General features: G+C 36.4%; 1 protein-coding gene across 1 annotated transcript in view; it reads left to right on the forward strand.

Moving 5' to 3' along the window:
• Window positions 1-23,054, forward strand: part of GUCY1A2 (guanylate cyclase 1 soluble subunit alpha 2) — a 178,782-nt gene that overhangs the window by 123,611 nt on the left and 32,117 nt on the right. Inside the window, exon 7 of the mRNA XM_087756955.1 lies at window positions 22,713-22,867. Within this exon, the coding sequence (XP_087613081.1) occupies window positions 22,713-22,867 (155 nt within the window). The remainder of the gene's footprint in view (window positions 1-22,712; window positions 22,868-23,054) is intronic.

Here is a 23,054-nt window from a genome sequence, read left to right on the forward strand (position 1 = left end):
GGACCCCCAGGTCCCTTTCAGCAAGGCTGCACCCCAGCCACACAGATCCCAGCCTGTACTGAGCTCTTGGGTTATGGTGTCCCAGGTAATGTGATGATATATTTATATTGTTAAAATTATTATATTGTTAAAATTTGATGTTCATCTGGGAGGCATAACATGCTCTTTATAAAAGAGCAAATTTACAGTTGTCTGTGGAAGTAGTGACACCTCTTACATTAATTTTAATGGAAAGTGAGTAATTAAATCCCTATGTGCCTTTTAAAAAATGTATCTTTTCTGTCATCTTTCTGTAGAATACCTATCTTTCTTTCTATGACAGCTAACTTTGTAGAAGGTCCATTTATGCTACATTTTGAAAATGGATGAAAAAAAGTAATAAAAACCTTTACCAGAAGAAAAGGAATCCTAAGAATAGGGAGATTTTTAATGACCATTCAGTTCTAAAGTTCTTTGGGAAAGGAACTAACTGCTGTTGTTACTGCTTTACTACTGTTATTTCTGCAGGGTGGTCCTTTAGGAATCACTCTGTAGTCACAAACAACACTTTGCAGGATTAGAGTTATCATTTCTCTTGGGAGCATCAATGTGATTTACTTAAAAGAAGCAGACTGTTACTAAACCTTATCTTAAAGAATTCTTTTCTGATTTTTGACTAATCTACGACAGTGACAAGGACAAATATATAATATGAAATGACACAAGTATTTCCCTGTTATTTAATGTGCTTCTGTGTTTTTCTGGGAAAAAAAAAAAAAAAAGCCGTGATCTGAAGGTAGCCTGATTGTCATAAAATAATTGACCTTTGTGGTCTGAAAATCAGGCATCTGTGGGACATCTCAAGTAGGACAATTAAAATCACTACTTGCTCCAAACTTTAAAGTAGGTAGTCTATTCAAAGTTGGTTTTATGGTCTGTGGTTATAGGAGTTTGATCTTTTATTTATTTGTGATTTCTGTTTGCATCTTGTGTTTGTCATTTTATCTTTTCCAGTTTACAGAGCTGGTTGTATAGGCCATCTTCACTAACTGGTTATTGCACTTTCTTTCCAATATTATGAAAAGGTCATCATCTCACAACACACTGGTTGCTTGAACTTAGAAAACAACTTCATTATTCATATGTCTTTTTGACCGAAACTCCTATTTATTTGATCAGAAATAGTCCAGGGTTTATAGATAATGGAAACATTTCAAACTTAGTTAGCTAACTATACATTTGTGCATCTAAGTGGTTTGAGAGCTGAGCTCAAGTCCTTTGACTTGAGTAGAAAATCTTTTGCATTTATGTACCTTTTTTCAGCCTTTGATTTTCTGAGGTGAAACTGTCATTTCTGACTATCAGTTTATAGAGACTGAAAGGTGTATATATAGAAAGACTGAACAGTTTCTTCTCTATATCACAAGTCTGTCTGTCTTCAAGAATTTGCTCAAAGTGGTACAACATCTTGTAAAACCAAAAGTGTGTGGAATGTCTCTGAGGCATTAAAATCAACACGAGCTGTAATTGCTCAGCAGCTCTCTGGATTTCTCTTTTTATTTATTTTACTTTCATGGAATGAATTTTCTAAAGAATGGAGGGCTCTGAAGGTCTAATGCAATCTGTGAGAGCTTTTGTTTATAGGACACTTGGCTTCCTGAAGTATTAAGTATGTTTTAAAAAATAAATTATATTTCAGTAGCAGCTGTTTCTTCAACTATTAATGCATATAAGGAATCTGTATTATATAAGAACTGGATCTGCCTTAGTTGTGTTGACTTACAAAGTGAAGGACTTGCACCTACCAAATTATTGCAGACCTTCAAATTTCTATACATTTAGCTGATGCTTGTGAGCCCTAAATTGGTCTATTTTTGACTCTCTGGAAAACTATATCTGTCTGGACTTACTGAAATGAATACTAATAGCTATTCACTGTAGAAAATTAGTTAATAGCCAAGTTCACGTCCCACACACAATTATATTTAGTTTCAAGCAATAATAACAAAAACTCTGAATCATCAGAACAAACTGAAATAATTCCTTAAATATATATAAATATTCCATATATGTGTGTGTGTATGTGTGTATACACACACATATATTTTTGTGAACGTCCAGATTCAGCAAACCCATGTGTGACTGATCTGCATACACATGAACGGTTTGTAGCTTTACGGACTAAAAGTAAGAATGATCACTGAACATGTAGTTTTGCTGTTTTTCAATAGTTCAGGTGTTTCATGATCATTATAAAAAAAGTTAAGTTCAAAATATGTTAGTGGAGCTACTTTTTTGAAAGAAGAACCAATAACATAAGTGTTCAAGAAAATGCGAGTTTAGGTAGTGATTTTCTTTTTTAACCCAGCTTTTACGATAATCACAATTTCAACTTTAAAGCCTGTGGGAGCCTAAGAAATCCATACAGTTTCTGTAAATACATTGATGGATGTTTTCTAAGGATGCCACTTTAAATTTTTAGCTTATATGCACCAAGGCAACATGAAAATGTCTCCCCGATTAATGGCTGAGTCTTTCCCTTTTCCTATATAAACTCTGAAACACTAATTTAATTTCAACACATACTAATTTTAACAGGGACAAGGTACTCTAAGCCCTGAAATTTTTTAGTGGGATAAAGACAGTTCCATTATTTCTAACTGCATTATATCAGTCTCCATTTCACTGGGCTATCTGTGAATAAGAACTTTCTCAAAGGTGAAAATTAAAAGAATATGATGTGGAGTTCAAACTTAGATTTTTTATTTCTGTATGTGTTTACCACAAAACCTTACATCTCTTGAGAAGCTATTTGATATTCAAATGTGCAGTCTCCCTTTTCTTAAACTTTCAGTGAGAACAAAGCGTGATTACATTCTGTTTGGCACTGTCTGAAACCTTTTCTCTACTGTAATTAGAATAAATTTTTCATAGGCTTCAGTGAATCCTTCATTTAACCCCATTTGCCTCCAGGGTACCATTCCTTGCATACTGGGCTCTGTCTTCAAGAGTTATGCCTGCTTTCAAGGCCGCAGTACTGGACTAGGTGGTCGTTTAGTCTGATACAGTATAGTTGTTCTTACATTCTTATCTAATTTATTGCCTGTTCCTAGTCACAGACCTCTGCAGCTAAATGTCAACTTCTTTTTCTGAAGGAATGGCACATTTAATAGCTAGGATAGCTCAGATAACAAAAACAACAAAAAAGAGTGCAAAAAATCTGTCTGCTATGACTGAGGTCATGGTATCTATTTCAGTCTGGTTACCCTACAACATTTTATGGTGGCTTATATACTGCCATTTCCTCCCCAGTGGACTCATAGGGAGCTTGTGAAATTGCTAATTACAAACATATTGAGGAGACTGTAACATCCTTCTTCTGTTCTCAGAGCTTTCATTATTTCTGAGCATTTGCCAAAGAATTTTAGCCTTTTTGTTTTTCATGAGCTCTTCCTTGATTTTTGCCATTTGTTGCATTGTGTGTATTGGTTACCTAAATTATGTGACATTCTTGCTCCCTGGAAAGAGGAAAAACTATCAGTGCATGAGAATGAATGGCAAATAGCTAAATAATAAAGCTTACTATTGTTCACACATGAAGACTATTGTTTACAGGAGATAAGGTTAATTTTGCAAAGGTCTGTTCCCCAGTGAACACAGTGCATAAGTTTTTTGATCTAATTGTTCACAACTAGAAAGAAATGAACAGCCATTCAGAATCAAAATGATTGATTGCAAACGTATCTTTTGCAGAACGGTGAAAGGTTATTCTCGTAGTAGAACTGTCTCTCCAGTTATGTCTATGCATACTTACAGAGCCACACTACAAACTGCAAACTGTAATACAGTGCAGAGTTTCCAACGAAGTTTTCAGTGAGGCTAACCATGGCTTCCTGGATAGTGGTAGTATAGGGCTCAGCTTACCTTGACTTAGAAGTGTGAGTCAGGTTTATAATCCTTTTTCTGTTTTTGACAGTTCTGTAAGTAGAGCCATCTGAGATTTCTTTTTTTCTTTGTTTTTGGTGAAATGTTTTGTGCATATGAAAACATAGCTGCTTTTAAACCAAGAATTCTTGTGAAATGTATTAGTTTTAATGATCTCTTAATAGAACAAAAAGTTCTATGGTTTAGGATGGCATTTGTGGAAAAGTAGAAAGGGATTAAGAGCAGGCAGTGGTTAAGTGGAGTGTAGAAACCAAGCTCAGTCCCTGTGGCTTACATTAGGCAAAGGTGAATGTCCCACACTCCAGGTGAGTGAGTACCATTGAGCCCAAAATAGCATAATGGCTGTTCTTGAGCCTGTCACGGTTTTCTCATTTCATATTTTGAAAGACCTCAGTTTTGTTTCACAGAAAAGATGCTTAAAAACTGCAATTTATGCAAAATTGAATGTTTTTCTTGCTAACCCTAACAACAAGCGTCATCATTGCACAGCCCACATAACACTAATACGAAAATGAAATCTAAGCTCTAAACAAGGTTTTGCAAGAAGAATCAAAAGTTTTTTTCAGGAAAGTAGGAAGTGAGAAATAAATGCATGTTTTTGAACCTTACCTATGTTTAGTGGACATCCAGACCTCCAAAATTACTTTATGAATGCCTCTGTTTGGAGCTATGACCAAATTGCAACAGATGACTGCTTTTAGTTTGGTCTTCTGAAGACAGGAAAGCAATATGGAACCCTGACAGCTTCTTAAAAGTGCCTCTCTATACTCTCCCCTCCTTCTCCCCAAAAAAGGAAAAGGAGAAAAAAGCCAATAGGAAAAACTTGGTAGAAGTGATTGTACACCTCTGAACAGCAAATCCTTGTGCGTAACAACAAAACAGCAGCTTTACAGGCTGTAGAAAGCACTGAAATTTGTGGAAATTTTTGTGAGAGGTCTGTGATACCAGTTTTTCTGCTGTTTCCTTTCCAAAAACACCAACAAAGAGCAAATCTTGAACTGGACTTGTGGTTTCCTCAGCAGGATGTGGGAGTTATGCAGACATGAATATAGTTTATTTTGCCACCTAGATAAAGCATTCGTTTTAATTCATTCTGTTTGCAAACATTTCTAAGTCCATCTCCTGATGTGTCTTGCACAGTAATGACAATGTTATGAATAATGCCCTCACATCCTGATGCAACTATTTCCTGAGCGTACTGCCAATTTAGTGGGACAAGGCTCCAAAATGAGAACGTGACTCATGTGTTCTCTCATTACTTTAGACTAACAGAAGATGATACCTTTATAGCCCAATGCTGTTACAGGAATTATAGTTTTCCCACGTTTGCTATGACGCATCTGGAATTCTCACTGGTGCATGAAAACCAGATATGCATCTTTGTCTGTCGCTGACATGTCTCACTATGGGCTTAGCCTATAAAAACTTAACTTACACTGGTCACCCCTCTCCACACTCCTCCTCTCCCATTCCTTTGTTTTGTCTTATATTGAAATTTTACTTATAAGGCATTTTCTATAAGCAAGATTCTCATTTACTCCACGTGATTATGCCTAGGGATATTGGTTATAGTCTTTAGGATTTGGTAGTTACAGCATTTAAAATCCCCATGGATTAATATGGATAAACAGACATTGTCATCCTTCCCATGAATGCCCTGAAAGAGGTCTGCGTTTTATCTTGTATCATGCCCTTAACTGCTGCAACCCCTCTTCCCTTGCCGATAGCTGTTCTTCTTAAAGTCAGGCATCCTAACCATCCCACAGTTTACTGCCCACTCACCATCTTGCATTGCCCTCTGCTGTCCTACCTTGCCTTTGACCCAAATGCTTTTTCAGGCAGCCTTTGAATCAGTGAGAGTTCATTAAAAAGATTCAAACACTGTTCTGTGTGCAACCCAGGAGATCTGCTGCAGCATGCTGTCAGCTATCGGTGTCAGCACAGGGCTGACTGGGTGGAAATGTAGTCAGCCAAATCATGTGATTTGATGGTACCTTCTGTTTTAAACTCTATCAGACTGGACTGAGGTGATGTCAGAAGTGCCACTTGTGACCTCCACAGAAATGGCACATTATCAAAACTGTTACTTTTAGAAATCATTTTTGGGGAGGGTTTCCAGATGTCTCCAGGCTAAGCAGAACTGGTTCCGGTCCTATGAAAAATATTTAAAAATCCATTGTATGTCAATTTTCTAATGAATTAGTTTCTTTAAATAAAGTCAAGGACAGGTAGAGGGGAGCACTGACTCTTGCTGCTGAGTCAGAGGACAGTTTTATCATCACCTTGTTCTTACAGCCAGGATGGCAGACCGAGGAAAAAGGAGCTGCAGTCAAGTAAGCTGTCATTAATTAGTGCCTGAGGGTTACAACAAAAGCCTCTCTTCAGTCCAATGAACGTTTGAGGAACGCACCCACTGCATAGCTTTGAAAAATCTAGCAAAGAAGGAAGACCAGAAATATGCTGACGATTAAGGGAGAGGCAAATATCAGAGTTACCTGTTCCAGGTTTACACCAGTTAGTCCGAGCAGCCATAACAGTCTAGTGAGGGCATCACAGGACATGGGGCTCAGCAGAAGGTGATACATCTTTCACCTCAGAAGACCCGGAGTCACAACTGGTTGGAAGCAAGGAAAGCTGGAAAGGTGTCGCTCTGCACTTGTCGTGTTCTGATAATTTTTCATAGCTGTTGACAACTGCCATGGTTTGAGTCAGAGCAGTAGTCCTCATGGCCGCTTGGGCCCCATAGCAGTGCTGTACTTCTGTGGCTATATTGGCTCAGATCTAAACAAGCTCATCTTAACATAACTTGGAGTCTGTATGCCTCACTGAAACTTACAGTGCAGGTAATAGCTTTAAATATATTTCAAATAGAAAAACAGCCTTTCTTTGTTGGCAAAAATTAGAGATACAAAGAACTTGTGTTTGCTCGGCAACGTTTCCTCATGATTAATTCGAAAGTGTACTTCCTTGTTAACAGGATTTTCACACTTAGGTATAATTTTTAAAAAATCCGCATGATTTTTGACGTACACTGTTTTATGATTTAGACAGACATTAATGAAATGTACACTTTAAAGGAGAAAATTTACTTCCCTTTGCTCAAATTCGCATATTAAATTCAGCTACAAGAATTTGGATGGTTGCTGATGTGAAGAAAGCCCCCATTTATTTTTATAGGCAATAATTAATTGACTTCAGAGAAAAGGAAAGGAGTTTTCATTACCCTTCCCACATTTCTACAATGGGGAATGGTGTCTGTGGAACACGTAGTCTGAACTTTATTCATCTTTCCCATGGGGATTATTAGAAGTGCATTAGGATTCTCTGAATTTGCTTACAAACCAAGATCAATTTCTAAGTAAGACTAAATGAAGAAAAATTGTAGTGAGTTATCAGACACAGTCCACTGTAGTAGCTGCTTTATAATGAACTTTTAGACACACCATAATGCAGTCTATTGTTGCAAGTATCTTTTGTATGCACACTGCCTACCTTTTATGAAGTAATTGGAATTTAACGTGCTACAGTTTTGAAATGTATGAAGCCAAACCCTTAATGTGGGAAGCTTCTGGGATTAAACAGTTTTACAAGAAGAAATCTTAAAAGTGTTTTGGCTAATTTCATTCAAGTTTCATCTACATAATTTTTATATAAGTGAATCTCTTAATTTTATGGGCCTTTCCACTCTAATTAAAGATGTAATTGTTTTCAGTTTACATTTCAGTCCTGAACATTTCTAATGTATTAGACATAGCCATAACATTTTTACTTAGTAATGAATTTATTGTTATAAAATGTCAGTCACTGATTAGAATTTTAGAAAGTAATTTTTTAAATGCATGATCACAGGTTTGGCTGGATCATGTTAGGTAATTAGTTTTGCTCTCTTGCCCCTGTCACTGATGTTCCAATAGGTGCACCCACTCATCAAGTAGACCCGTGCAACAGAAGAGGATCAGTGGATTGATGGAGTTTGTGCTGAGGCCCTTACATCTACACCCAATGATTTTTGAGGTTTTCATTTGGACTGATTTTGTTTCTCAGACTGAATGCCTCCACCGTATGTGATCTGAAAGACCAAATGTTGATTTGGACCCTGATATGCCCATAAGAGCCTGTCTTGACTTTGGTGTACATCTTGAGCACAGCTACTGCTTTAATTTCCTCTGACAGGGATCTGGTTCATGCAGACCAAAACCACTTTGTAAAGTGAAGCAATGTAGAATAAGTAGGGACAATTGGGGCATGTGCTTCAAAACTGCACTGTTTCTTTGAACCAAAGGCACTGTAGGATGTAGGTTCATTTTACTTTGGAGGTTGCTGCCCTTTAGTGGTGTGATCGTTTCTCTCGTCCTCATGGATGCTGAATGTACCACTGCCAAAGTATTTCCTGTGAAAGGTTTTATTTTGATAGTTATCCACATGAAGCTTAACTGTGATCATCTGTGATGAGGAACAGACCAATGCCAAAATAACATGACTAGTTCAATATATGATTGCAGTGTATTAACAGAACTGATAGTCACATTCCTGAAGGATGACTGTCTAAAAAAAAAATCGTATTACTTTTTCTCACTGTCAAGATTGCACTGATTTCCTATGCATGGTGTACTCGATACTGCAAAGTATGTCGTTAGACATAGATCATCATGTTATTATTAAAAAAAAGTTATAGCTGCTGTACTCTTCGTTGTCATCTCTAGTAACTAGATTAATCTTATATCCTGATCTGATCAGAAATTTTCTGCCAAAACAGATTTTTGATTCCATGACACCAAAGATATTTTCCAGAAATGCAGGTTTCAAGAACTATAATGACAGCTTGCTTGATGACCAGTAGAGACTAAATGGTTTCTAAGGTTTCACACCCTTTGATCATCCCCAGTTCACCTATCAGATCTGGAGTCTACATCCCCTGTTCATATGAGGAAGTTTTAGGCCTCAGGTCTCCCTGCTGTGCTCCCAGGTTGTTAGACCCAGCTCAGATGCTCCCTAGTGTCTCTGGAGCCACCTCTTTTGCCCAGTGAGAACCTGAGAAGGTACAAATCTCGTGAGGCCTGGTTCTGCTGAAGCTTCTGAGTTTGGGATCCTGGTCTCATCTGCTTTCCAAAATACTTAAATCATTATTTCTTAATACTTTCCCACCTGGATTCTGCTAAAAATGATACATTTCTTTCCTCAAAAGGAATGTGTTCCTCTTAGTCTCACACCTGCTATTACCATAGAAATAGATATTCCAATATTGGACATAACTGCATCTCAGTGACTGTTTCCAATTACTTTTGAGTATTACTTGTACTGGGTGCAGAGCACTAACTTCATTTTACATAGATTTGTTCAAGGAGATAAAGCAGATTCTCAAAGCTCTTTTAGATGTCTTTTCAAAATCCTAAACCCTAGTTCAACCCAAGTTTTTGGATGAAGTTTAAATGAAATTCTAAAGAGAATGTGAACACAGTTACACTGAATTTAAAACTGAAGTTCAAAATTCTGTTTCTTTAAGTGGTTTCAGGATTTTAAAAAATATTTCTTTTACCCCATCTGTTATTAAGAACAACAGGAAGATAGACTTGTCGGCAGTCGTTTGAAACCCTCAAGTGCATCACCACTTTCTAATTAGTTGTCCTTAAATGCAGTATGATGTTAGAGTTAAAAAAGGCATACATGTATCTTCCTGTCAACATCCTTACAATGTATTTTCAAGTGTTTTACTAATGCCTTAAAGAAAAGACCTGTATAATGTAGCTTAGCACACTTGCCTCAGGACTGTGTTGCTGCCATTAATATAGTCTGTTTAGGCCTAGGGAAGCTGGATATTCATCTGTGTCTTCATTTCCATTTTATTATTTCTAGTTGTGTCCCCATCTGCCGTATCTCCCTCTTTGACATTGACACCTTGTAGATATTTGTACATGATTATCATGTTCTCCCTATTGAGTAATACTTAGCCAAGCTGTGAATATTTATGGGGTTTTTAGTTTTCCCCCCTAAAGAAATCCTTTCAAGGATCTGAACAGATTGTTGATCTTTTCAGAAATCACTCCTGTTGACAGTACCTAGGGTTTAACTTAATATTCTTGTGGTTGAACCAGAATTCTGTAGGAAGGAACTATTTAGAGTGACATATGATGTTCATAGCCCCAAATTACTTTTTTTATGTGACCAGATTGCATATTGACTCAAGTTCATTTTGGTCTTCACTCAGGAGACCTTACACAGAATTTTCCAATTTTCTCTCTTGAACTGTGTATTTTTAGTTTGGAGTATATTTCTAGATGCATTCAGTTTGCGTGATCAGTTAACTTCAAATGTTTGTTGTTTATTACAGATCATTAACAAGCACAGTAAATAAAATTCAGCATAATTTATTTTTATTTACTAGGCATGAGTACAAGCGAGATAAAGTTCAGGCGTATTTCATGTACTTTTTTTTTTATTTATCCACTTAATTTCAACTCAACTTAAATACAAATAAAAATTATTAAATTGACATGATTTAATCTTCACAAAACCACAGCCAGAGTCTCTGAAATGTCTAATTTCTTTCTCTCCACCTGTTTTCCCTTAAGTTATTAAGGCTAAAAGACAGACTTTGAAGCAATAATATCAAGAATAATTTTCTTTTTTTTCTCCTGTGGATAATCATAGCTATATTTAGCTTTCCAGTGTCATTTCTGTTGTTTATTGATTTCAGAAGAACTATTGTTTTGTTAGTAAAGGTTGGTAGCTAATTTGTTTGCTTGTCTTGGCTGCATGCTCTCCACAGATGACGTACTAAATAAATACTATCTTCCAAAAAAATCCATATTAATGTCAGAAATTTTAATGTTCATTTTTACAAACCCTTTAATGTAAAGATCACTTTCCGCTCATCCTTTTTTCTTCTGTTTTCTTACTGTAGGGATAACACTTTATTTCAGGTGATTCAAATGGTTGCTGCTTCTTTCTGCTTTTCTGACATTGCCTTGATTATATATCATCTGATAAATGTTGAATTAATTTTTAAAGACAAATATTTTTATTTTTGGTTAGCAATTTAAGGGAGAAGGATTGTTGGGTTGGTTGCTCTTTTTCTTTGTGGGAGAAGAATTTGTATATTTTGCTCCTGTTTTTCAATTATCCCAGTTACATATATGACCTGTATGTAGGGTATGAAAAATATATTGCACCAAAGAATAAAGGGACTCTTTCCATGAAAACACATTTTGTGTGCATTTGGGAGGAAAGGAGTAAAGAATGGGACTAAAACGTAAAGGAGTTGTTAGCTACAAAGGCTGAACCAAGAGAGATGGCTTTGGGTGAAGAAGTTGACTGGAAAAGTTCCAAATAAAGCACCATCAGACAAGAGCAACAGCAGGAAAGAAGCAAGTAATGATAATGCTGGATAAGCAAAATCCAGGGTTAGGCATCTGTGTCCTTCAGCTGCCAAATTCACCCAATTAGCGGCATTAAAGGTTGGCTGGGCAGCAGTGACAAACAATGAAGTTATAGATATGCCAAGCTATCATCTGCTACTGCATCCAAAACTAAATTAGTGTTTAATTTGTCTAGTGATTTTCAAAAGAACATGCAAGGATAATAGAGGCTTAAAGTCTCTTTTTCTTTTTTTGGTCTTTCTCACTCACACAAATAAAAGAACAAATATGCTTTTATTTGTCTGTATATGTTTGTGGATTATGGAAAAATAAATTAGTTGGTAAAAGCTTGTGAAGAGGGACAGAGGTCATCTTGACTAAGCATATTAACATGTTTAAATTTCTGTATTTTCAAAATGCATAATATATATAAAAGGAATTACTATAATACATGTATTATGATTGCAATTTTTTACAGAATGCACAAGCTAAAACCAGATGTATGTGTTCCCATGCTTTGTTCTTTATCAGTGTGTCTCTAAGGAGTGGATGAGTCTGAGACACAGAGGGAGAGATCACTGAATGAAGGAAAGTTGTTAGACTGAACATTGAATTCTTTCCTTCCCATAAGTAATTCACCTTCATCTGAGAACAATTTATCTCCATTTGTTTGGATTTTGTTATATTCTTTACATCATTGGGTCTTCATTTGCTAATTGCTTCGAAAATAAGGTTGAAATCTTTCTAGGCATCCAACATTGGAACATTCAAAGTTATCCTAAATATTCTTCTTAAAATTGCAGTGCAGTTAACAATTTTATCTGAAGCAGTTGAAATAAACAGTAAAATAGTATCTCATTTCCATTCATGGCACATCTGACATGCAATAATCATCAGACATTGCTTGTAGATTTGCAGCTTAAATCTAGGAATAGAAAATGTTACATTTTACATGAGTTAGAGTGATTTTTCATTGATTTCTTAACCATTTTATTTACAAATTTCTTTTTTAACCTAGATTTTCAGTGAAGGTAACAGAGCCGTACAGAATACCCTCTGAATTCTGACACTAGCTTTTGTTATACTTGTTTTGTGGTGTCAAGAAAGTTTGACAGACTTTCTGAAGTGCTGGCTATAGAGGAATCATGAGAGTTCGTAATGCTTTGCTCAAATCCTCAGTTCAGTGCAAAACATCACCCTTTCTCTTCATGCTCATTCCCTTTGTTGTATGAAGTAGTTTTTCTAAACTCAGTGGATATGCCTGTCTGAAAGACTTCAAAAAAATCATTATATGTGAATGTGTGTTTTGATTTTACTGAGGAGGAAATTCACTTTCTCTGCATAAATCTGAAGCTCTGTGAAGTACGAAGGCCAATAAGTAGTGTTAATAAACCCCTTCCCAATTATAGCCAAGGTGAAGTGTTTGACTCTTGTTTGTAAGATCCATACAATCACAGAGTCTCTTTTCTTTTTGTATGCAATTGCCATTGCCTCTTAGGCTAATCATTAACTGCCAGCTGTGAAGACTTGCTCCAGGCTTAAGAGGAGGGTAAATTCCATAAAAATTGTTGTTGTCATCTAGCTCTTATGTTGTCTTGCGTTAAGTCTATAGAAATTTAAGTTCTTAAAAATGAACTGATGAACAAGCAAAGGAACACAGCATCATTATCATTTTAGAGATGAGTGAGATGTGTAAGGATGGTTTAATACTGTGAGCTGTTCTAACGTGGTATAAAGTATCTGTATGCCCCAGCTGTCATATGGAAACTTTCTGTACTTTACAAGCTAATTTATCCTTTAGCTAAGCATGAGAAAGAGTGGTTGTGTTGGACATTTAGTATTCAAATCTCTATGATGATGGCAATGCCCTAAGTTTCTTCACAAGGAAGCAAACTATTTTTTAGCTATTATAACTTGGAACATTAAGCATTCCTTGTACACAGCTCGGGATGTTCTTAGCCTTTTATCTTTCTATGTGGTCATTCCTTGATTTACTGTATTTCAGAAGAGGGCACATGTTGACCTGTTTCCAGTATTTGTCTGTATTTAATTGGATATATTGTTTGTTAGATTGAAAGGTGCTAAAGGAACAAGTCTCTCCACATTTCCCAACTTATGAACAGGTGTATTTGCAAAACCTGGCCCATTGATTCTTTTGTCGTGTCTACTGTGTCCATATGGAGGAGGGCGATTAAGCAATTTTATATCTTGATTATGTTTGCCTTGGAGCTGATTGAAAGAAGAAGCTGTGAGATCCAGTAGAAACTACACACCTAAAAGGTATCTCCTCTTTGTGCAAAAAGTATTGAAACAGTGGTAAAGGTTTAAATGACATACATAGGCAACAATTCAGGTCTTTTTAACAGCGTAGAAACATTTTGGAAGAATCTTGATACAGGTACATCATTATTGTACATAGGCTAGATAAGGTTGCTTCTAATACTAAAACTGTAAGATTCTTATACCTCAATGGTTTCTGTAGATTTTAAAGCTGTTATGCAGCAGATCCTTGTTGATTAGTTCCAAGCTCTTCCCAAAGCAGATCAACATGAATTTCATCTATGCATAAAAGCACCTACTATAATCAAAAGACGAAGCATGACTTTTCCATTGAAAGGTCATTTCATTTTACAGTTTCAAAGATTGCAGGGTAGATTCAAAGACCATTATGTTAAAATATCTGAATAAATTTCTGCTGTTCTACAAATAGAATGATCTGACGAGGTCGTAAACATCAACACCTGTTTCTTTGATCATTTATGCACAAGAGTGTAGCTCATTTTAAGCGAAGAAGATGAAAATGTGTCAACTTTGCCAGTCTGAGGGTTGGATTAATCTCACCTATCTTTAGCTGTCTGTGCACAAGGTGTCCACGCTAAACTAACCATTAAATATCCCTCTTTATTCCACCAAGAGAGTTAGACACCTTCAGGAGTGATTGATCCAGTGCTTCCTAGGTGCTAATTTTGGAAAGTGAAGAATTGCAGTCTTGAGGTTATTTACCTCCTTGGTTTAGAAGGAATCTAGAAATCTAACTTAAATGAGCTGCCTAACTTCTAGGTGGCTGAGTTTAGGTGAAATCTACCTTAAATGACAAAATCAGCAAAAATATCAAAGACTGTTTCTTAAGGTTAAAACCCCTATGCCCAACTTTTTTTTTTTAGCATACAGGTTTTTTTGTTCCCTTAAATATTTTGAGCATGTGTCATTTATCCTTGTTAAAATATCACCCAATCCATTCAGTATATGTCATATGATGGCACTGTGAGACAAAGATGTCCTCCTACGCGAAGGATCAAACAGAACTTTCTGATGAATTTTTTTCTTTTTTGGGTGTCAGTGGAGAGGAGGCTGGGAAAAATCCTCCAGTGCTATGTGGGCTTGCTTGAATGATTAGCTCTTTTTTCAATGCCTGAACACACAGATTCACACAGTAATTAAATTCCTGCTGTGGAAATTACTATTCAAAGAAAATAATAAAAAAATGTTTTATGAGTAAATGCTATATCAGCAATGAAATGCAACATTTTACTGGTGAGGGAGAAGCAGTTTATGAAGAAGCACATTAACATTAATGTCTCTGAATCTTAGGGGAAGGATATAGGACTTATTCTTCTGTTCAGCAACTTTAGAAGTTTCCATTTACATGGTTTATGTCCCCCCTCCCCAGTAAATCATTTCAGGTCAGATGTTTTCTTACAGTCGACCCACATAGTCTTCTAACCTAGACCCTGAGCAATGCCATAGTGAATTCATGTGATACCTCAGAACAGAATTTGCCCCCAAAAACCTTGCCCCAGTATAAACTTTCCTTTAGTGCTGGAACTAATGAGCCCCTGAAACTAGTCTGAATCTTTGGTTTTGATTTTTACTTCATCTAATTCTACTTCATACTGCTGATGAAGACTCATAGGGGTATAATTTTTCATCATAGGGTATGAAATATAGAATCATGGAATAAAGGCAGTTGCAAGGAACCTGTGGAGGTCATCTAATCCAACCACTATTTAAAGCAGGGCTAACTTAGATCATAGTGGAAGAATTTAAGGGGAAAGGGAAAAGCAATTTCATCCTTCAAGTCTGAGGCGTCTTTATGTAGAAATGCTTCATAGCTCCTTGTTCCACATTCAGTAGAGATGATTATATGCCAAGACCATAGTCCAGGGATGTACATATGTAATGTGCATCACACTGGTTATAATTTAATTGTATGTCTTTTACACAAACCACATGATTACTTTTCCCAATTACTATTTAAAACAGTTTTAGTGATCCCAAGGAATTCGATCTTTGTTAGTTTATTATTCTCTTTTTCATTGTCCTTGTATAATTTTCTGTGTCTTTTTCTTCAGACAGGTTGAATAAGTCTAAGTCTATGAGTAAGAAATCTAGGAAATTCTCATTAGAAAAAAGCTAAGTGTTCATTTCTCCAAATGTTGTTCAAATATGGGGGAAATATATCCTGTAGTTTAGTTCTGTAGAACACCTTGTGAAATTCAAAGTGATCTAAATTTTCTTCTGAGCAGGTCTGTTACTTGGCAACAATTCTGTGGTGAGCTGTACTGTCATATGTCCCTTTCCAGAAAGACACTGTGATATTTATAAATCTATCTAAGAATACAGATAACCCACACACTAAAGCATATGTCAGGGCATAGCTGTCAGTCCTGTCAACTTGCAGTTCTTTGAAGGAGCAGAAAGGCACATTGACTCACCAGTGTGTGGCCCTAATTTTAGAGCTCTGTAGAGTCTATTTTGCGTTAATACATTTTACAAATAAATGTCCCTGTGTAAGGCATATATTGAGATTCAGAGATAGCACTGTTGTAGAAGCTGCTACAAAATATTAGAGCAGATAATGTCTTAGAAAATTTGGCACATTCAGTTTGAAAGGATCTGGCAGTGCATCACAGACTAATAGCTAAGACACTCTGCAAGAGGTGACTTTCTTTTTTCTGAAGGGGACTACAAGGACAGAAGGAAGAAGGTCCTTACTGAAACACAGAGTATCACTTCATATGTTAGGGCAGAAAGTGAGGAGTGCTTTATTATATGACTGAGAAATGGTAGTGTACAGATATCCACGCACATTATTGAAACTGATGTCCAAAGTCCTGATCCAACAGAACACTTCCTATTGTATTTCAATATTTTCCTGACTTGAGACACCCATGTGCCTGGAAATATTTCCATACAGCTAATGCCCTGTATGAGCCCTGAGCTCTGCTACCAACTCAGCACAAAGTCTTGAGCAGCTGCCAGTCAGTCACATTATTAAGGCTTGAAATGCTCCAGGCTGCCTCAGTGGGGGATTACTTCTGCCTGTGGTTGCTTTCCAAACTGTGTCACCTACTTCCCAGCCTGCCCTCACTTCTTCAGCTCAGGGTCTGTTTAAGGCAGGCAGTTCTGTGAAAATGAATATCGAGTCCTTCTGGCTGCAGTTAATCTGTGAGGCAATCTAAGACTTCTCCTTCTAGCATGGGAGTATGTTTTTCAGAGTGTGAGAACTGTTTATTAAGGTCCTTCTCTTTGTGTGTGCAGTGGGAAGAATGTGTACAGCTACCACTCCCATGAAATATTATCGTAGTTCATATTTGAAGGAGCAGCTGTGAACAACAAACACCTTTGATCTACAAAAAGGATTTCTTCTGGCTCAGGAAATCCCTGAACTAAAAATTACTGGTTGAGAAGAGAGAATTTTGGGGATGAACATGTATTTTTGCCCTGTGCTTATCTGAAGACAGGTTACATGTACCTTTGGTTTGAATTGGAAAGTCTGCTTGCATGTTATAACATCAACTACTCTTTACTGGCAGACAAAAAGAAAGGTAGCCACAGACTCTTCTTTTTCCTATTCTGCCTTTCAATACTGTCCAGAAAAAGCCTTTTCTTTTCAACTCAGGAATCATTCTTCACTGTCATGTCCTTATGCAATTCTTTGTGCTGTCATCTGTCAGGAAAGATGTCTCTGATATCTCCTTTCTCTTCACTCTGAATTAAGCATGGGTTATGCTTTTTAAAATAGATTTGTAAGCCCTTAACCAAGATTGCAGATACTTTTGCACAGCACCATGTACATAAGAAGCTTGAAGAATAGTTAAAAAAACAGTTAATTTTCCTTTCAGGAATCATTACAGTTTGAACCATTGTTTTGTGGTCTAATTAATAAAGGAAGTATTTTTAAGTCTTGTAATGCAGTGTCTCAGTTTTGACTGAAGGGAAATAGGGGGTTTAATGTGTTCTCTTGGTTATCAACATGCAAACATACATTGGTCAAAATGTTAGATTTTGAGGAGCTTTTATAAAATGTTCTTGAGGACATAAGTAAGTACTACTTATCAGACTGTAAAATGGTGTCTTTCCACTTGCGTTTTAATGTCAGAGTTTTTTTCCTTGAAAATTATGTGGGGAAATGAGAGGGAAAGGAGAATGCATTTTTCAATGGGGTTTCAAAAGAGAAAAAGCTCAAGAGCTTTGAACATAAAGCAAATTACTGGATTTGCTTATTGTGAACATACTGATTAACAGAAAAAGCTATTAAGGAATAAATTAGCAATGATGAATTTTACTTCAGGTATGCCACTGCATTCCTTTACTCTTCATAAAATATTTGTGCCTCTTCACCATAAAGTGAGTGTAGATGGGTTGTGAGTTTTCAGTGTTGCATTTACTTTCATCTCACTTGAAATAGGCTTTATTTTGATGGAAGAGTACCGTTTTCAGTATGGTGACTCAGAAGGCATTGGGGCTGTTGGAAGTGATGGAAACTGCACAGCAGGTAAAACCAAACCAAACCAAATCAAAACCAAATCAAAACCAAACCCAGCACTTTCACCTATAAAAAAGAAAAAAACATGCTTTGGCAATGAGGAGTTGTAAAGGGGTAACACACAACTCTTCTAAGATTCAATACATCAGAATAACACATTAACAGCATGTTCAGTTCAGAAAAACAAAATATTTTTATGTTGATCATCCCTGTTCCTGTTTGTTCTTGACTTTTCTCTCTCAGTCTAGTCTGAACTGTCAATCCTCATTGATAACCACTTCTTGCACGTTTCCCCAGCAGATGATGACCATAGCTCCAGTGCTCCTTATCTTTCCTTATGAACCTTCTTTATCACTGTCATACAAAACCATTATCCTTCCTGTCACTCACGTATTAGCCTTTTCTTCTCCCCGTGCCTTATCCTGTAGGCAATATCCAAATACAGCTACATTTTCTTTAAAATTTTTGGAAGCTTCTTTTCCTTTCTACATAGCTATATCTTTCCTCTTGTCCTCCATCGATCAATGCGGGCTGGTTTTCTTTTACACCTCTGACACTCACATCAGCTTTTCTCCACCTCAGTATTACCACAGGTGCCGCAAAGATCAAATTAATTAATCTTTCTTCTCCCTGTCATTTTCCACTCTAAATCTTTCCATTGCAGCCAGTTCAAGTTGTTCCTCTTTATCTAAAAGGCCTCTTACAGGTCTCTTGCTCTTTTTCACACCTGTTCATGTTTCATTCCCCATTGTGCTTTCCAATATTCTGCTCTAGAAATGTCTTTTGCCTTTGTCCATCTCTTCACTGTTCCTTAACTACAGGGGTCTGGAGTTTTCTGGTTGTTTTTTTTTTTTTTTCGTGGCTGCCTTCTCTTTGTGATAGTTTCCAAAGAGCTGTCTTTCCATTTGCGTGCATAATGCCTCTGAACTTTTGGTCTCAGTTATATGGTGCCCTTTTATCATTAGCCAAATAATTAAGGACAGATAAAGGAGCAGTCAGCACAGATGAAGAGCATGCATTTTATTAAAAATGCTCAATTTAAGTGTAAGATAGTTAATATACATATAATATATATTACACGTATTTAAAGGACATAAATGAATAAATATAGTTATGATAGGAAAATAATGCATCCTAGTGTTGCCACCTAATTTGCATTTCATATGTTATTAATAATCTTTAATGGTAACAGTTCTGGGAAAGCACTGATAAGGGCTGCATATAAAATATAGCTTGGGAACTATAACTATACACGTATAACTGTTATTATTGTTCTAAGTCAAGTTCTCTAGGCAGACTTTATTTTGCTGCAAAGTTAATGTGAAAGGTTGATGTGCCCCAATAAGTGTCTTGTTGCTAATAATTTGATCACATATTTTCTTCCTTGGTAAAAAAAAGCCTTAAACAGTTGACACAACACTTTTCAACTCAGTGAGGAAAAAACCAGAATAACTTATCTGCAGATGAAATAAAATCTTGAAGAGACATTTTTATGAAAAGCATATTTCACTAAAAAGTAATGTATGACCAATATAAGGGTTATTCTTGATATAAGAAGACACACTAAGGAACACTTCATGGCAATAGCATTAGTGTTGCAGGCTTTTTCTTGTAGAGAACCATGTAATGAAGCATAAGTGGAACTTTATTGCAAGCGTAATTGGTGTAATTTTGTCTTGTATCAGGCATTTCTCTGTATGGTTTAATGAGAAAACCTACCTTAACTTTCTTGCACCCAATGAAAACTTCAGTTTTTGACACTCTCATCATTAGCTATATGTAGTTTAACCTGTGTTTGTGAGAACACTTACCTTTTTTATTGTAGGAGCATGTTTTTTAAAAAAATGAAAGATACTACAGAACACAAAATGTTACATACTCAGCCAAACCAAGGGTTTTTAAAATCTCTGTAGATACACACTATATTAAATAGAAAAGCTGTTTCCTTTCTTCTTCTGTCTCATCCCTTCTGAAAGTCAGGCAGTTTACAGAAGATCTAACCTATGTCCTTCCGAGTGAAATTTTAAATATCCATTTATTTTTGCTCCCAGCCTCATTTTTCCTGTAGAAGTTGGCATGGCTTTAGCTTCATTCACCTAACCTTGCAATGGAAAATATTTGATATTAAGAGTGCTATATCAGCTTGTATTTTTTTCAGCAAGTCTGACAGTGTAACTTCTGCAACTGGTTTCCTTGGCACATGCAGAAAAGTCATAACCACAAAGCCCGTTTCCCCAGTGTCTTTTTGAGACAATCATGAGAAAAGATCTTGAAAACATTTACTGTGTGATTGAGTTTTGGCTTCTTCAAGAGAGCCTAAACTTTTGCTACTGTGCGTTTGGAAATCCTGATGGATTTGGAAATCCTTTGGAAGTCCTCTGTCACTGAAGCACTGAATGATAAACTGTGTGGACATGTAAAAAGAAGCACTTTAAGAGTGAAAGTAGAAAAACCAACAACAATGACTTTAGCTTTCACTGCACATATTGCAAAAGTAAATTTTATTTTCTTAGTATGTTTTTTGCTACTGGATTTTCCTTCAGCTCTAATGTATTCTCTCATCTCCACTTTCTAACAGCAAAACTAAGCTAGTACTTTTTCTTATAGTTTCAGTCTGGCCTTCACATGTGATTGAATGTACCCTAGAAGAGGACACAGCAACTGGTTTATTTGTGATTCTTAAATAAATGTGCAGAGTAGTAGTGGAAAAAATAGATAGCATTATCTCTGTTCTTAAAATTATGTACAAAATAACTAATCTTTCTCCCATCTCACAAAAACAAGACATAATAAATAAGGTTTTTTTATTATTTATTGAAAGCTGACAGCATACTTGCTGTTGTGTGAACAAGACTTTCTGCTCGTAGTATTTTGCTGAGGGCAGGTGCTGACCTCACTAATATGCAGGAGGGCTGTTTGCTCACTTCTTCAGTGCAGGCGCACTTTTTTCACTGGAAATGAACAATGGAGTTTAAATGTATGTTGTGGCAAAGGCAGGAAATCTTCATGCCCCAAAATATGACCAAAATAATGTTGGTGTGATGGGTTTGCACAGATGTTCACAGCCAAAGCAAATTTGTGGGTGCTTGACAGCCAAATAGGATAGAGTATTTGAAGGATTTCAGTAGCTGCCTTCCAAACTGCAGTAAAAGTTTGAAAGCTCACTTAAATTCAAGTGCTATACATTCACAGATTTTTTTTTTTTAAATTCTAGTCTGTAATTAACAGCATTATTGTGAAGATTGAAGGTTTTATGTTGCCTGTGGGAATGTTGTGAGTAGTATCCCATTGAATACAGAACGACATGTTCTTAGGTTACGCATGGGCTTAGCGTATAGCAGATATAATGCTATATGCATTGTCTGTGACATGTAAGAGAGGAACAAAGTAAAAGAGCGCTTAGCTGCATAGTAAAAGTCTTGGATACATGGGAAGAACTATAGTCAGTGAAATAATGTGGGGTGCCACATGTTCAGAGAACTTCATGGACACCAAGGTTATAAAATGCTGGCATTTGTCTTAACATAAAAAAAAATGCTAACAATGATTTTTTATTTATATTTGAGTAAATATGTATTGTGTTATTAAAAAAATAGGGATTGACAGACAAAAGCACAGTGTGATAACTGTGAATTGAGTAAGTCAAAGGACCATATGGAGTATAGTATTAGTTAAGTCACTCATTCAGACCTCATTAGACCCTCTGTTTTAGTAGCTGCTATTTATTTTCTTCACATTATCTCATTTTTTGCAGCAGTCTAGTTGCTATGAGTAAGAGTATCCTCATTCTTATGATATCTATAAAAAGAAGACATAAATATCTTCTTTTCATTTTTTTTAATGTTATAAAGTTAACAAAAGAAAAAGACTTTCCTGTTTGTAAAAATTATTTTCTTGGCCAACACAATGCAGAATAAATCTTCTCTGTTTGATTATTCACTCTGAAAGAAACTTGGATGGTGACTCCAACCAAGCTGTACAGATCAATGTAATTGCCACATCTCAGTCAGTTACAGGGGGTGATTGCTAGAATAGTCACATGGTTTCTTTTAATGTGCTGGGGATTTATTCCTCCTTATTTTGGGGGGGATACAATTATTTTTAAAATCATTGGTGCCTTAATCTTCAGTATCTTCACCGTTGCAATATCTCTCAGTGTGACAAAGACCTTAGACCTTGAGGAGTTTGGAAGAAAAAAATACAAAGAAGATAAAAGTACCATATTCATTCACTCCACTTTACTACTTTCTGCCAGTTTGAGAAAATTTGAGTCTTACTTTAATGCTTGTGTTAGAAGTGGTGGAAAAAATAACCCTCTGTAATGTATCTATTTGTGTAATTAGATGGCTGATATTGCAGTAATTCTTGGTCATCCCATCCTGTTCATGATTCCTGTTTTCACTGTTGTATTCTCCAGCAAACATGCACAGAAGAAGAAAACAGTTTTAGTAAAAAGATAACCATGTTTTTGTTTTTCTTTTTTTAACTGCATCTGATTTTAGCTAGAGGAATGGGAGAGCCTGTTTTCTTCCACTTCACTCTTTTCTTCTTTGGTTTTTATTTCTTTGAAAGGGTTACTGTGACTGGCTTGTAAGTAAGTGCTAGTGACATTACTGTGGGGAGCACAAGAGACACAGACTGACATGGATCTCATGTTTTTCCAGATGAGGATAGGCATTCACTCAGGATCAGTGCTGGCCGGCGTTGTTGGTGTAAGAATGCCACGTTATTGTCTCTTTGGGAACAATGTCACCCTTGCAAGCAAGTTCGAGTCAGGAAGTCACCCGCGCCGCATCAATGTCAGTCCAACCACATACCAGTAAGTCCTCTTAGCCTATTCATACTGTTTTTATTTAAGCCTATTTTGAGTTTGATCTTGTAACATGCTCTGTCCTCAACACATGAACTTCAACAGAAAGTCGGCAGGGCACCAGGAAAAGTGGAAAGACACGTTGCATGGGGCTGTCAGTCTTCTGTTTGCCATCAGAATGTGCAAAGAAGACAGA

This window comes from Nipponia nippon, unplaced genomic scaffold (assembly GCF_047370975.1).
Source record: "Nipponia nippon isolate SJK-2023a ecotype South Korea unplaced genomic scaffold, ASM4737097v1 scaffold_2, whole genome shotgun sequence".
NCBI lineage: Eukaryota > Metazoa > Chordata > Aves > Pelecaniformes > Threskiornithidae > Nipponia > Nipponia nippon.